At 35.5% G+C, this 16,075-nt stretch overlaps 1 protein-coding gene across 1 annotated transcript in view; it reads left to right on the forward strand.

Moving 5' to 3' along the window:
* The window catches only part of LOC141437600 (neuronal acetylcholine receptor subunit alpha-10-like), a 60,788-nt gene that overhangs the window by 15,805 nt on the left and 28,908 nt on the right, over positions 1-16,075 (forward strand). Inside the window, exons 3-4 of the mRNA XM_074101036.1 lie at positions 9,737-9,891; positions 13,273-13,456. Of these exons, the coding sequence (XP_073957137.1) occupies positions 9,737-9,891; positions 13,273-13,456 (339 nt within the window). The remainder of the gene's footprint in view (positions 1-9,736; positions 9,892-13,272; positions 13,457-16,075) is intronic.

The raw sequence follows: 16,075 nt of genomic DNA on the forward strand, positions 1-16,075 counted from the left end.
CGACTCAATAATAATCCGAAATGTCAAAAATATGAATTCCGATTATTAAAGTACCGAATTAAAAATTCCGAATATCATTACACCGATCAATAATTAATTCCGATTTAATAACGTAAGCTATGTACCTAGGTCAGCCTAAAACAGTAGTAACTGTGATCCATTTTCAGCAATGTGACACAAGGTCGACGGATAAATTTAGTAATCGGAATTGTGGAAATCGAAGTTTTGAAAATCGGAATTGGCAAATTCGGAAAAAAATACTTCGGAGTATTTGGGTGTTCCCGGAATATCCGCATAGAAATTTACTGGTTAGATATTTTTAATCTGCGTACCGACAAATTATTTGGTGGCGATATCAGCCAATAAAAACCGACCAATAGCGAGTCAGACTCGCGCACCAAAGGTTCTGTTCTGTACTTTGTACATAAATACGTGTTAGCGGAGTCCCTCTCCTAAGAAAAATGTACACAGAGCGGGATCATTTTAGATGGTTACTGACATAGACACAGGCAGACTTAGTTTTTGGTTATGGCAATTTTTATGGAAATACTTTATTTAATGACTGTATCTTTTGATTGCCGTTGCCTTAGAAGTCAGATTTTTTCATTGCTTCAAGTGGTAGCAGACCTAGACGATATTAATTTGGGCTTGAATCTCCACGCGTTCCTGAGAAAAAGGGTCTTGACAGACGGACAGACCGACACACGGACAGCAAAGTGGTACTAAGAATAAGGGTTTCGTTTTTAGGTACGGAACCCTAGCAAAACGATTTTTATTTATTGTTACTGAGTCATAAGGCTAGATAATAGTTGGGTACAATAGAAAGGTCCGAAATCGTTCGTAATTTGTGATCACGAAAATAATTCGGCATGTTTTATGGGCTGTCATTATTTTTGCGGATTTTTTCGGCGTTCGCTTGGTCGTTTATCATTTACCTACTAGTCTTTACCCTCGGCTGTGCGCGTAAAGTATTTACATTTACACATAGTCAATATACCACAAACGGGACTTATCACGCTATTATTACAGCATCTTTGGTACCATGCCGCAGGGTCCATTTTTAGATTTATTATAGTTTTAGTTTATTTAATTTTATTGTACTTAATATACCTTTTTTATAGTTGGACCTGTATTGTTCTGGAATAAAGTAAATATTATTACACAAGTAATATTTACCTCGACGTTTCGGCAACGTTACAGTTGCCGTGGTCACGAGTAGACTGAAGTGTGGGGTGTCAAGTCTGCCTAGCAGCGCGAGTTCTTCGAACTACCCGCACTTGATCACTAATAGTGCCGGCACTCGTATCTCGTGGTAATAAAAGTGACCAAGTGCGGGTAGTTTGTGATACGAGTGGCGGCACTATTAGTGATCAAGTGCGGGTAGTTCGAAGAACTCGCGCTGCTAGGCAGACTTGACACCCCACACTTCAGTCTACTCGTGACCACGGCAACTGTAACGTTGCCGAAACGTCGAGGTAAATATTACTTGTGTAATAATAGCGTGATAAGTCCTGTTTGTGGTATATTGAAAATACAAACTGAAATATAGATGCACAGAAAAAACAGAAAAATAAGACCATCACTGGGAATCGAACCCAGGTCCTCGGTAATCCGTACCGCGTGCTATACCGCTACACCACTGATGTACTGATGTCGGTTTTACGGGATGACCGTAAAAGTAAAAATTTGGAATTGAAATAAAAAATACAAAAAGATTCCAAAAATCTAATCCTGTTTGTGGTATATTGACTATGAGTGAGAATCACGAAAGTTTAAAACGTTATATTTACATTTACGTTTCTGATTCTTAGGATTTTGGATTTCAACTTATTACTATATTACATTCTAACTGCTATGAAGTTTTCAGGAATAAAAATTATACAGTGTCCTGTTCCAAAGTGTCCCAACGTCGCAAACTATCTCCATACCTATTAAATTAAATATTAGTTGAAATATATATTTGAAACATATGAAGGCATTCCATATTGTGCGATACAAGTGCAAAATAAGAAGAATAAAGCAGAATACGAAATCAAACCGTCAAAGTGCCTAAATGGAACATTCGAGTAACGCACATTTCGTCGAGCATTTAAATTAAACTACATGTAAAGGTGGGTCCTCATTTGTATCATATTGGCGTAGGTATCGTATCGTACCTATCTTGTGTCGCGTAGCACCGAAGAGTATCATGCAGGGTCGTTAGTTTGAACTAGAAGAGATCACGATCGTGCCACGTGCCGTACTTATCTGATTTAAGTAATCAGTATAGGTAGAGTCATTCACGCACGATGACGCGTGGCGTCGTTCTTATTACAATGACATTAATGTCTAATTTCGACAAAATGCGCGTGCGTCTTCGTGGATGGCACTAGGTATACCTGGGCGATTGAGCTCTGCTCGGAGTTTTTTTAGGAGAAAATACGTATTTAAATAAACTTTAAAAGTGAGACGTAAACTAAATAGACATACAAGAATGAAAATAAAATTTAACTGGAGTTCCAAACCCTATTTAAAAAAAATGTGCTTTTAGGCGTTTGTAGCTGATTTAATCGAATATATCATGGCACAAAATTTTCGTGTGCGAGCTGTTTTTATTAAGTGGCATTATCGTCCACTGTTTTCTTAACGATTAAAGGTATATAAGATGATACTTGTTGATGCTACGACGCAAGATACTATATACTAAAATGGTACCAATGACGTCGACCCACCCTAATACGACGTTCTATGACCTTTTGACAGTATCGATATTATTCTCGTTTCTATAGCAAAGCTATTTTTAGTATAAAGGCTAAATCAATCTCAAAAATTGGAAGTGAAAAGCTGGTAATTTAAGAATTGCAGGTGATAGGACCTTGTGCAAGGTCCGCCCGGATTGCTACCACCATCTTGCTCGCTAATCCCGCCGTGAAACAGCAGTGCTTGCACTGTTGTGTTTCGGCGTGGAGAGTAAGACAGCCGGTGAAATTACTGGCACTTGAGGTATCCCATCTTAGGCCTCTAGGTTGGCAACGCATCTGCAATACCCCTGGTGTTGCAGATGTTTATGGGCGGTGGTGATCTCTTACCATCAGGAGACCCACTTGCTCGTTTTCCATCCAGTCGAATAAAAAAAAAAAAAAAAAATTGGCTTGTCAAGCGAAGAAATCCAATAGTAACATTGACTCAAATTACAGGTCAAAACTTTTATTTTCTGCTGATTAACTATAACTTTTCTAAAGTTTCTAAAACTAACCTACCCTAGCTTAAAGTGAACTCTGCGATTAGATTTTTAAGATTTTTAAACAAGTTAACAAATTAGCAGATAATTAGTTTTTTTTTATTCGACTGGAAGGAAAACCAGTCGAATAAAAAAATAAATTAAAAAAAAACGAGTAAGTGGGCCTCCTGATGGTAAGAGATCACCACCGCCCATAGACACCTGCAACACCAGGCGGATTGTAGATGCGATGCCAACCTAGAGGCCTAAGATGGGATACCTTAAGTGCCAGTAATTTCACCGGCTGTCTTACTCTCCACGCCGAAACACAACAATGCAAGCACTGCATATCGTCACTACTTTGAAAAAAGCTCGTACCTCAAAATTGATACTTTTCTTAATGAACTTTATGAACATTATTTCAAAGGTCAATTTTGCCGTCGTATTGATTTGAGATACGAGATTTTTTCAAAAGTAGTAACGATATATTGTATTCTCAAAAGTTTTTCAAAATCGTGTTGTTATTTATATTTTCACTTGTTTTATTTACACAATCTATAGGTAGTTATATTTTTATTCTAGATAACAAGTACACTTTGCCCTCAAATACTTTGCTTACTAAAAGGATAGAATATAGATAGAATACTATAGCAAGGTTCGTGGATTGTGGGGAAATGATAAATTTCCGTCGTCACCGCCTCATTTAATTTTATTTAAGTACCAACGTCGAACATAAATGTTATTTTCTCACAGGAAATGCGATGAAATATGTACACCTGAGAGCAAGAAAAACGGATCACTACCGCAAACCTTACAGATATCTCGGAAACGAAACTAAAAGAATGCTAGCTTTTTCAAATTAAATATACGACTTTTATATACATTTTAATATTTACACCTTAATGAACTGTGTTTGAGTTTTTATTTTTAATAAGTCAAAGAAATGATAACCAACCAGTATAATTGTTTTTTTTTCAGTTTTTATAAAGTGCCTACAAAATTCCTAATTTGAAAAAATCTTCTATTTATATATAATTATAGTAAAGCTAAAGAGGGTCGAATCGAAAGTCTGTAGGGGAGAGTGGGGTATGACGGGGTCCTTAAGGTTTTATGGCAAATAAAATATACCCTAATGGGTTATATTAATTTGTTATATTCTTATAACCTTTTTTGGTAATCAGTCTTCATTTATACACTTTGTTTGGCAGTCTAAGTAACATAATCAAATTAAAAAAAGTACAAAAAAACCCTCATCTCCATCATGCCCCACCTTAGGGGTAAGATGGGGTACCCCCGTGAGTAAGATGCACGGGGTACCAATAGTGGGGCAAGATGGGGCACGCAGCAAAAGACCGTTTACTGCTGACAATGTTTACAAGTGAACGTGGCATCTGGGCCCTATTTCACCACGCTGACAGGTGCGACTACTACTTCCATAAAGAGCCATTGTGAAAATACGCGTATGTTAGTCACGAAACACTACAATTGTAACGGTAACCTGACACATCTTTAATCGCATGTCAAAATTTACAGACAAATCTAGAAAATAAATGTCGACTAGGAAAAATAATTTATGTTTCACAACATAATTGTCATTGAATTTAGATACAAATCTCTTGACATATGTCACTGACAATTGTCACGTTGGTGAAATAGGGCCCTTTATTTTCTCACCATTCTAGAACAAAATAGACCATTTTAGTACAGTAGAATTAGACATTTATATGCCACTTTCCTTCCTACCCCATCTTGCTCCTTAACACCTACCCCATCTTGCCCCTTAACACCTCCTACCTACCCCATCTTGCCCCCGCACCAACTTTTTTTCGACTATCGAGTACCATGCTTAACTAACAGATGGCGCTGGAATTAATACGTTGTGACATGAATAAGCGCTCGCACTCGCACTTGACCGATTTTTTACATGTACTTACATATTTAGTTGTGCATACATAAACATAACTGTAAATAAAATGTCAATACTCGGCCTCACGTTTTTGATATCTATTCTCCTTTCCTCTAATCTTACTTCTAACTAATATTAGACCTAAATTCGAAAGTTCGTTAGGAAGTATGGATTTCTATGTGTTATATTTCTTACCTTTTCATGCTTATAGATTAGGCTGACTTGACTGGAGGACCAATTTGGATGATATTTGCCATGGACACAATTTAGATAGGTACAGTCAAGTGCAAAAATAAGTATCTATTCGAACCACTCAAAAATATGCTACTACGGCCTTATTGCGTCGGATTAAGAGTCTGTGATACTTATTTTTAAAACTTTGAATAAGTTCATATTTTTACACTTGCCTGTACAGTCAAGGACGTAAAAAAGTGGCACTGTATCGTCCGATATATAATACACCTACTACTCTATGTCGTTTAAATCACGTCAAAAAATTTAATAAGGTCGAAAAAAACTATTGATTTTGGAGTGTAATTTTATGTGGTAATTGTAAAATATTTTATCTGGACTACAGTTCTCTAGCGTATCCGTCTGTCAACTTTACTTCAAGTTCCACCTCCAGGGGAGAGGGAGGGGAATTAGGGGTGAATTGGCCACCTACTGACACAGACCGAATTCCACGCGGGCGGAGCCGCGGGCATAGCTATAACCAATAAAGTACAAGAGAATAATATTATTGAATATCGATACAAAATCGCCAGTTCTATTAACTTATACTTTATTATGCACTGAGCCCTGGTGCTATAATAGTTTCAGGCACATGTAGGTTTTATTGTGAGTAAGCCGTTTTCCGTGCTCTCCAGTGTACGTTGATTGTTCAGATACAGACACTGATTGTTGTTATATTGTTAGGAGAAATCAATGCTGTAAAATAGCATAGGTACGTTAAGCCTACCTTCTTGCTTTTTTACCCTACTGCCCCAAGGAGGGTTATGTTTTTAGAGCGTATGAATGTATGTGTAGTCTAAAAGTCTGGATGGTTTTTAACATAATTATTTGGCTTAATTAGATTTGCCAAAGCTGTGAGAGTGACATAGACTATATATTTAATATTTTATTATGACATCCGCGAAAAAAATATGAAGCTTTAATTTTTTTACAGTATGGAAAGAAAGAAATAAATATTTATTTTGGCTCCATAAGTACCACCTGAGACTAAGACTAAAACTAGCACTAAAACTATGTTACTTGGTGACACGACAGGATACCGTCGGGTAAAAAGGGTCTCCACTCAGCATGTGTTGCCGCACATTATGTGCAATAACGCTGGTTTTCTGTGGAGCCCAACGAACGAGCCTGTGGAATCAAACGAATGCTAATAATAAGTCCATTCCAAATATACTAAACTTAAATTTCTATAACGACCTAGCTGAGAAGATGGCTGTTAGTACCTACGAGTACTAGAAAATTGTAAGTTGGTATGGGTGACGCCCACAAAGTGGTGGAATAAAAAATATTTTTCAATTCCGAATTCAAAAACTTCCAGATCTTTCTTTTTTGTATAGATTTTTATTTGTATTTTTTTTTGTATGATACTCTTACTATCTTATCCGACGCTATATGTATATATGAGACACTTACAGCATTGTAACGATTATTCGAAATTGTCGACGGTCGTCTACTACTGACGTAAAAACTTTGTCAAATCGTTCATTTTTCAACTAACTTGAGACTCAGGGGAACCTGATGTACCTACTTATATTACAACGTTGAAAATTCACGGTTAACTTTTCCCTTGATGAATCGAATTACCATTCTTTATCGTCTAAAGGCCGATGGCGTTTTTAAAAGCTTAGTTGTGGAGATTTTATGTATACGTTTGCAAATCGTATAGGTACACGCTTTAATTTAAACATTCTGAAGAAGATTAATGCGTATGTTTTTTTTCTAGTGATATGCGTTTAATTCCATGTCTAATCTCTAAATTCACGGGGTGGGTATTTTGTCGTTTAGCACCCCATACAATTTATTCAGCGGGATTCTCCCTAAATGAGTTTATTTTCACTTCTTCCGTCGGAATGACAAGGAAACGCCGTTCTCAGGTACTTTGACTCGCAATCTTTTGTTTTTATTCCTTATTAATTTATATTCTTTTGAACGACACGCACTGATTCCACGCATTGTGTTCCTGTTATCATATTTCAATAATAGGTATATGCTCGTGTAAGTTCATTTAAGAATTAAATTGTTGGGTTAAAATGTACTTAAAATATGTCTGGATGACTGATTTCGATTGTAGATATCGCAGCGATCATCCGAGATATTATTTTCACCCTAATTAATCATTCGTACGAGTAGGTATCGTAGATAATCCCTCGGATTCGAACGATCAATGATGGAGCGCTATTTAGTGGTCTTTATGAGGGTAAGGTCGGAAAGCGGTCAAACCGCTGCTTTATATTTTACGCTATAAAAAATCGGCAACATTTTCCACGAATTAAAATCATGTTTAATATAGGTACGTCAAACCAAACATGTAGCGGAATAACAGCTTAAATTGGTTTTAGATCATGGACGCAAGCATAGCGCAAGATATGGGCCAGTCTAAATGCTTAACAGCTTTATCCTTCTTTGTATGTATAATGTATTCGTATTAATCCATCTTAATTATACTAAGGTGCTTGGCAATGACTCCCTGAATGGGCACAATGCACGTGTGGCCAAGCGGGCACAATACACAATGCATGCATTCACGCGGTCACTGATTAAACTGTCTATTATTTTTCCGTCGATTATTTTTGCACCACGCAATTATTTCAAAAGGCTTTGAATTCCCTTAATGACCCAATTGAATGAGCTATTATTCAGTAATTGAGTAAAACACGAGATAAAATAAGGGTTGTTTCTGCCAAAAACAGTTTACTGACGCGAGTTTATTGTCTTCCCATTATGACTCTAATTATTTATATCGCTTTGGGTTTATGGCTGGCAGTTTATAATTAATCAATACAAGTTCAAATTATAACATTACTTTCTCATCTTTAGCATTACAGTGTTAGCTTATTATAGTTTCGTATGTTGTGAATAAGAAGTATATAAACCCACCATATAAGGAGGAAACACATGAAAAGAATTTGGCTTTACATTTGAATACAGTAAGTAAGTCGTAAAAGAAAAAACTATAAAATAGCTCTCGGACACATTGTTGGTTTAAACCTAACACGTCTACGAGTATCCAAAAAATACACCAATAGTTGTTGTATGATACATACTTTACTGTAGGTAGGTAATTATGCTTAACTCATGGGTGCCATGCTTCGGAAAATTTTAGTTTTTTTGGGTTCTAAACCCGAAGGTTGCAAAAGGACCCTGCTAGGGCTTCGCTGCCAGTTCATCCGTCTGCTACAGTGGTATTATCTTTGAAATCGTAATAGGAAGACACTTTAAATTTTGTCCAATTATTAATTCTGTAGCCGCTATAACAACAAAATAATTTGCGGGTGTGTTTATTTATGGCACAAAATCTTTCGTGTGCGAGTCCGACTCTCACTCGAACGTTTTATTGAGTGCCATAAGCTTCCACTAGCTTTTTAAAGATAACATTCATCATACAGTTGAAAACCTTGTAAATAAAGAATTTTAAACATCTACTTAGTGAAATGTGTTTGCCCCAACTGTGTAATAATACATACGAGCCCCAAGCTGAGTTTCATAGTCCCATGTCATGGGACCTAAATGTCCTAAGCACATCGTAATAGGAATACTTAATGGCATGTAAAGATTAGAATAGGGTTAGCTCGAATACGATTATTGTCAAAAAACGTATTTCACAGAACAATTTCGTTTCCCTTCCGTACCTTTGTTTTAATATCATCATGTCATATCAGCGACGAAACGTAATTTGACATTTTTCTATGAGTTCTTCGCGAAAAAAGGGCTTGCTTTTGTAAGCAAAACCTTAACATTATTGTCGTTATTATGTTCAATTTCGATAAAGATACTTGTCGTAAACAACATTTGTGGGACTGGAAACACAATATTATTTATGCTTGTGAAACATTAAGGCATTTTAAGATGGATAGGGATACAATCTTGAAAATGCTACCGCTGGGTTTAGAGTCTTGAAATTTTGGACAATTGTTCTTAACACAACCAAGACCACGATATAAATTTTGGGAATTCCCAGGGGGATTTCGTAAAATCCCGGAATTTCAAATGTAACTACCAGATCAAATAGTCTGCGTTCGAAGCCGTGGGTAAATTCTAGTAAAATTATAAATCCGTTTGAAGTCATTTACACTTGCAGCGTTTCCCATTCCAATTTGAAATCAACGCGGAAATACCCGGAAACAGGCCATTTCTGTGACTCTAGAAAATACTATGTAATATCTATGTCGGTGGCCGATCGTCAAATCCGTCAGATCACGAAATTTCTAGGCATATCTTGAAATGGTGCCATTTTTTACGGTTGAAAGTGCAGCACAGAACTGCCATACTTGTCTTATTCAGAGATATACGGAACCCTTTGTGCGCGAGTCTGACTCGTATTTGTTCCTGTTTTTTATGTGTGTGTCGCATTAAATGGTTAATAAGGCATTATTAGATCAATTATTTTTTCTATTAAACAGGAAGAAAAAGATCAATTGCTGACGACCAATTGCTGGATCACGCAAATATGGATGGACTACCACCTGCGATGGAACACGAGCGACTTCGGCGGCATAGGCGTCATCAGGATACCATTCGAGAGAGTTTGGAAGCCAGACATTATTCTTTACAACAAGTAAATAAGATATTTATTTATTTATTTCGGTACAGATGATTGTGTGAAAAATGCGAATGTTTGTGCTCGAGTCTTGGGTATTTAAGTAGGTATGTATCTATATATTATTTAAGTATGTTTATCCATTACCTAATATTCATAACACAAGTTTTGCTTATTTTGGGACTAGGTCAATAGGTGTCAAGTGTCCCGTGATATTTATTTATTTATTTAAGTAAGCTATGTGTCTAACTCCCATATTCAAACTACATTGAATTTTAAACTGTAAGTTTAATGTGTCCTCACGTGACTGACTGATTAAAACCTAGATCGTAATCGTCAAACTGAACGGTATTAGATATGTAGTTCAGCGACATTTTAAAAATATTTTTTATTTCTATTGCTCGATTGGAAGGTACCAGGATAGGGAAGAGTGGCGGAATAGATGGGAGGCCTTTGCCCACTATTACACTTCAGGTAATGTTTATTCGAAGAAGCGGAAGAAGCACTGTAAAGCAAAACTTTATGTTTACATTGATGAAACTATTTAATCTAAAATGAAAAAGGTAAAATGTGATGACTCCATTATTTTTAAATCGCTGAACTAATGTTGATCAGTTTGACGAGTACGATCTATATTTTAATTATATCTACGTAAGAAGACGCATCTAAGTAGTTGTACGAGGTTTAAGTTTTCTAACAATAAATATTATGTAAGTATAAAATATAGAAATGTTTATTTAGAATTTTACAGCACTGATTCATTAGAGCCCTTTGATATTTGTAATTCGATGCCTTTCAAAACAGCCTCTAATTAACTCCCGAACTCTTTTAACCTAAATTTGTCTTCGTGTTTTTGAATTGTCATTTTTTTAATTCTGCAGGCGTAGTACTTAGCACTTGTATATATTGTACGGGAAAACTGATCGAAGTAATGGTCTTTTCTTTTCTTTAAATTGAAAAAAAAACGCGCTTTTAGAACGGATTGTTTGTAATACAACCCATCAAAGAACGAAAGATGAAAAGGACAACGATAATTGAAAAGCTGTTTCATGGAATTTGTTTTATTCCACGTTTGAATCGAATGAAATCATACATGTGCTGTAATGCCATAACTTGTACTGTCTATGTGAATATGGGTCATATTGGGCATAGATTAAATGTGAATTATTTAAGATAAATATGAATTATATAAGATATATTATACCAATGGTTCATAAATAATTATAAGTAAATATTTACAAAGATTGACATTCTATACCCTTACAAGGTGTCATGTACCTACCATCTTGCAAAACTACCATCTAATAATGTAATGAGCATGAATTAGAATGAATAAATATGAATATGAATAGTTAGAACCAAAAGTTGTCTTTCTTGAGTTTCTTCATAATCTTTATTATATATAAAAGAAGAAACTGACTGACTGACTTATAGATCAACGCACAGCCCAAACCGCTGGGCCTAGAAACTTGAAATTTGATACAGGGGTTTTTTTATGATGTAAGTGAGCACTAAGAAAGGATTTTTAGAAATTGATCGCCTAAGTGGGTTAAAAAGAGGGGTGAAGTTTATATGGATTTTTCTCATTTCTGGACTTAGAAGTATGAAAATAGGTGTATAGGTTCTCGATTACAAATTATAATTATTTGTGTAAGTGAAATGGATAAAATTTCCCCATAAAGGGGTAAAATGCGGGGGGGGGGAAGTTTGTATGGAAATTTTCTCATTTCTGGACTTAGAAGTATGAAAATAGGTGTATAAGTTCTCGATTACAATTAAAAATTATCTGTTTAAGTGAAATAGATAAAATGACCCCCTAAAGGGGTAAAATTGGGGTAAAGTTTGTATGGAAATTTTCTCATTTCTGGACTTAGAAGTATGAAAATAGGTGTAAAAGTTCTCGATAACAATGAAAAATTATCTGTGTAAGTGAAATGGATGAAATTCCCTCCTAAAGGGGTAAAATGGGTGGGGGTAAAGTTTGTATGGAAATTTTCTTATTTATGGATTTAGAAGTATGAAAATAGATTATATTACAATCAAAACTTATCTGTGTTGGTGAAATAGATACAATTCCCCCTAAAGGGGTAAAATGGGGGAGGGGGTGAAGTTTATATGGAGTTTCCTCATTTCTGGACTTAGAAGTATGAAAATAGGTGTATATACTCGATTACAATTAAAAATTATCTGTTTAGGTGAGATGGATAAAATTTCCCTCTAAAGGGGTAAAATTGGGGAGTAAAGTTTGTATGGAATTTTTCTCATTTCCGGACTACGAAGTATGAAAATAGGTGTAGGTATAAGTTCTTGATTACAATTAAAAATTATCTGTGTAGGTGGAATGGATAAAATAACCCCTAAAGGGGCAAAATGGTGGATAAAGTTTGTATGGAAATTTTCTAATTTCTGGACTTAGCATTATGAACATTGGTATACTTACAGGGTCCTGATTAAAAATAAAAATTATCTGCGCACGCAAAGATAAAGAAAGAAAAAGTAGCTTTCGACTTATTAGGGGGGAGTTTCTATGAGACTTCCTTTTTTATAGACTAAAAATATGGCTGGTCACAATTTAAAATGATCCATATGGTGTTGGCGACTGCAATAGGGGAGGGGTTTTTTTATACAAAATGTACACATAAAATGTGGAAATTAAATTGATATTTAAAATGATGTGTGAAATAAATTTACAAAAAATTATGCAGTAGGTACAGGTACCTTACTTAAAAATTACTCATCGGGTTTTGCATAATAAAATCAATAATATTAATAAAAGCGTAATTTTTGTGTGATTATCCGTTCTTATTTATCTTTTACCTAATTTACAAAATATTATGAACAGTGCAATTTCGAAAATATACTTCGCGTTCTAGAGTAAGATTCGGTTCTCGCCGGAAGCACACGAGATAACTAATTTACTCTCGTGCTTTGCATAACACTTTTCATAAACTAGCTTCAAAACTGGTAAAAAATGTTGTTTATAGCGAAGTACTTTAGTAAACTGTTACCTATCGTTTACGGCAGTACTTGGCTATGCACACAAATACAAATGTCACAATTATAACGGGGGTTAATTAAAACATATGCCCTGATAACTAAAGTAAACGCGGACGAAGTCGCGGGCAAAAGCTAGTTATTCATAACATTATTCATGTCTCCCTTTTGCTTTTATTTTTCATTTGTTTGTTAGTCATGGTAGGCAAAGTAATCACTAGTGGTTTGAACTATGGCCTGTCAAGCAGAAAGTCATTTTAACGTACAAAATACGACCCATAATAAACTTAGGTATATATAACATAGAACAATTGGATTATCTGCAATACTTTACTATTTCTGGTGTACAATAAAGAGCCTTTGTATTGTATTATATTGTAGTTAAACAATAACTTTCTTCGACAGCGCGGATCCCAACTACCGTTCAGCGGTGATAAATACCAACGTGATTGTTAAGAACACAGGCGAAGTCACGTGGCTCAGCCACGGCATATATGTTTCTGTGTGCGACATTAACGTGGAGCAGTTTCCATTCGACGTGCAGCTGTGCACCATGAAGTGGGCGTCGTGGACTTACGATGGCTTTCAGGTACACAATTCTTCATGAAATTGACATGCATTTCATTTACTGAGCCCTGAGCCAGACGCCTAGCTCTATACTACGAAGTGTAAAATTCTAGCTTCGTATCTTACCGTCCCGCTGACGTTTATATTTATTAATATGAGAGTGAGAGGGACGGTACGACACGAACTTCGATTTTCGAATTTCATAGTAGCCCCTCTGGCTATTTGCTCTCTCCCCGCTAAGCTGTACCATCAGCCAAATAAGTGGCCTATCAATTTTTAAACAAGTTCCTACCAAATGAATATATCGCTAAAGTCGAACTTTCAAGTTGACAGACACGTCTAATGGCATTATTGTTTTATGACATGCAAACGATTATCAACTTTAGGGTGGTAGACCATATATTTGGCTGATGGTACAGGTCATCAGAGGATATGGGATCCTTCAAATAATATGTTAACACAAGTTAAATAGTAGTAGTATTAGTTTTGACCCTCTCCTTCCTTTTGTCAGCAAAAGTAACCAAAGTTCTGACCCCCCATGTTTACGTAGACAATCGTATACCGATATGTTTTAGATATTTTTCATTTGTTCTGGTTGCAGATTCTCAACCTCGTTTTGATGCTTACGTAATATTTGAATTACCCTAGCAGTCCATCTACAAAATGGCAGAACACTGCTGGGTCCAGTACACTTCTAAAATCAATGTTTGACCAAGTTATGTTTTTTTTGCTGGCAAGAATGTTGTGTTCGGTGTTACAAGCTTAACAAAAGTTTATAAAGCCACGATAAGTTATTTATTACCACAGGAAAGTTTTGTAGGTACTTATACATACATATAGGTAAATACTACAGAAGTTATTAATTAATTTAAAGTTAGATGTTCTTGTGGCAGCTGATGCAGATGACTTTGACATTTCGATGTTTGCCTATTTTGGCGATACAGTCAGTAATATAAAGCATCATGAAATGCTAATACGTGCGTCAAAGTCTGGACAATTTTATTTTCATTAATGACGTTGCATTACTTAGTGTTTTTGTCAGATTCAAGAATTCAAAACTTGGACTAAGTTGAGGGTCTGATGGCCTTATTCATTTTTTATAGAAAATTTACTTTGTTAAAGAATGAGTCAAATTTTGGTTTTTGTAAAGTTTTAATTCGAAACAATATTTAGAAACGCAATAAAAACATTTAAAGATTTTGTTTTAGACAAACCGCCTGCAAAGGAATATGCCTACATATCGCTCTGGTGCAGACATTTTTAAAGTTGTGGATAGAATAGAAAAACCAACGCTCAATGTGTTTGCAGAAGTTGAATAGAAAAGTTCCTAAGACATCCATTTTAAATAGTAATTTTCATCGTTATTGTCGTCTTAGAACAATCGTATAGTTTAGAAACTTTAAGTATACCTACTTAATTCTTTTAGTTTCAACTGGGTACAAAGATAAAGTCTAGTATTCTTTTTTATTTCTTACAACATTGTAATAATTCTAAATTAAGTAGGCACTGAAGGTGTTATCCGACATTTTTAATTATAAAAGAAATAACTTTTCAGAGAATTTGGGTAAGTAAAACAACACAAAGGGGAAGCTTAACGGGACACCTGAAGAGGAAAATTTTATATCCAAATATAAATGCATAAACCAAGTTATTTTAATTTCGCAAATAGTTACCTACGGTAACGGCGGGAAATATATTTCAGTAGAGTGGTATTAAATATATATAATTACTTACCAGGGTACCAAAATTACGCTACTAAACTTAATAACTGTAAATAATAAAATAAATACTTCACCACTGTTTGAGTTCGATAAGTGCTCTGTTTGAATAATTCTAATCATTTTCTTGAACAAGTAGGTAGTTCATTACATCAGAATTTTCGTGGAACTACTTCTTAACCATTAACAACTTTTTGTGAGTCAGACTCCAGTCTGTTTCCAGTCACGTGCTCCAGCACGAGTGCTCTTCGATAGGTCGACACTTTCGCCGTACCTACTATGTTATGATCTCCGAATTTAGAACAGCTTTACGACGATGAAGATAGCTTCGAGCAATTAGATTTCATATCTGAGCAGTCCTTAGTCGAGTGACTAGTTCTAATTTCGTGTCGCGTATTTTCATGCTGAACATTCTTAATATTTTTGTAGTTCTTTGATGTTATGTTATACCAATGTAAAATATCAACAAGTAATTTTAATTATTATGACGAATAGATAAATACTCAAAGTAGACATTATGTATATTCGATTTCTAAACTCGAAAAAAAAGTGTAAGTCACTTACGCAAAGTTCGTAAAGCTCCAATTTCTGAGGAATAACGTCAAGTAAATTAGAAATGCCGCGATACCATAATATTAATGTTGCCAGTAAATCTTTCCCTCCACTGCGGTGACTTGCATAACCGCTGCTGCGAGTTTCATGAAAATTGTTATTCTAATCTTGCTTTCAACCACTCGTGCAGTTTACGAAAAAAGCTCAGGTCAAATAAGGTAAACCTACGAGTGCTCGTCACTGTCCCAATGGTTGGCATCTTTAATCTTAGGTATGTCATAAGCAATAGATGCATCTCTATTGCTGCAGGATGCAGCAGGATGTCGTCTATTAGTGTGTCAAGCACTCAGACCTTGACGTTAAATACTTAT

Source organism: Choristoneura fumiferana, chromosome 18 (assembly GCF_025370935.1).
Source record: "Choristoneura fumiferana chromosome 18, NRCan_CFum_1, whole genome shotgun sequence".
NCBI classification, from domain to species: Eukaryota; Metazoa; Arthropoda; class Insecta; order Lepidoptera; family Tortricidae; genus Choristoneura; species Choristoneura fumiferana.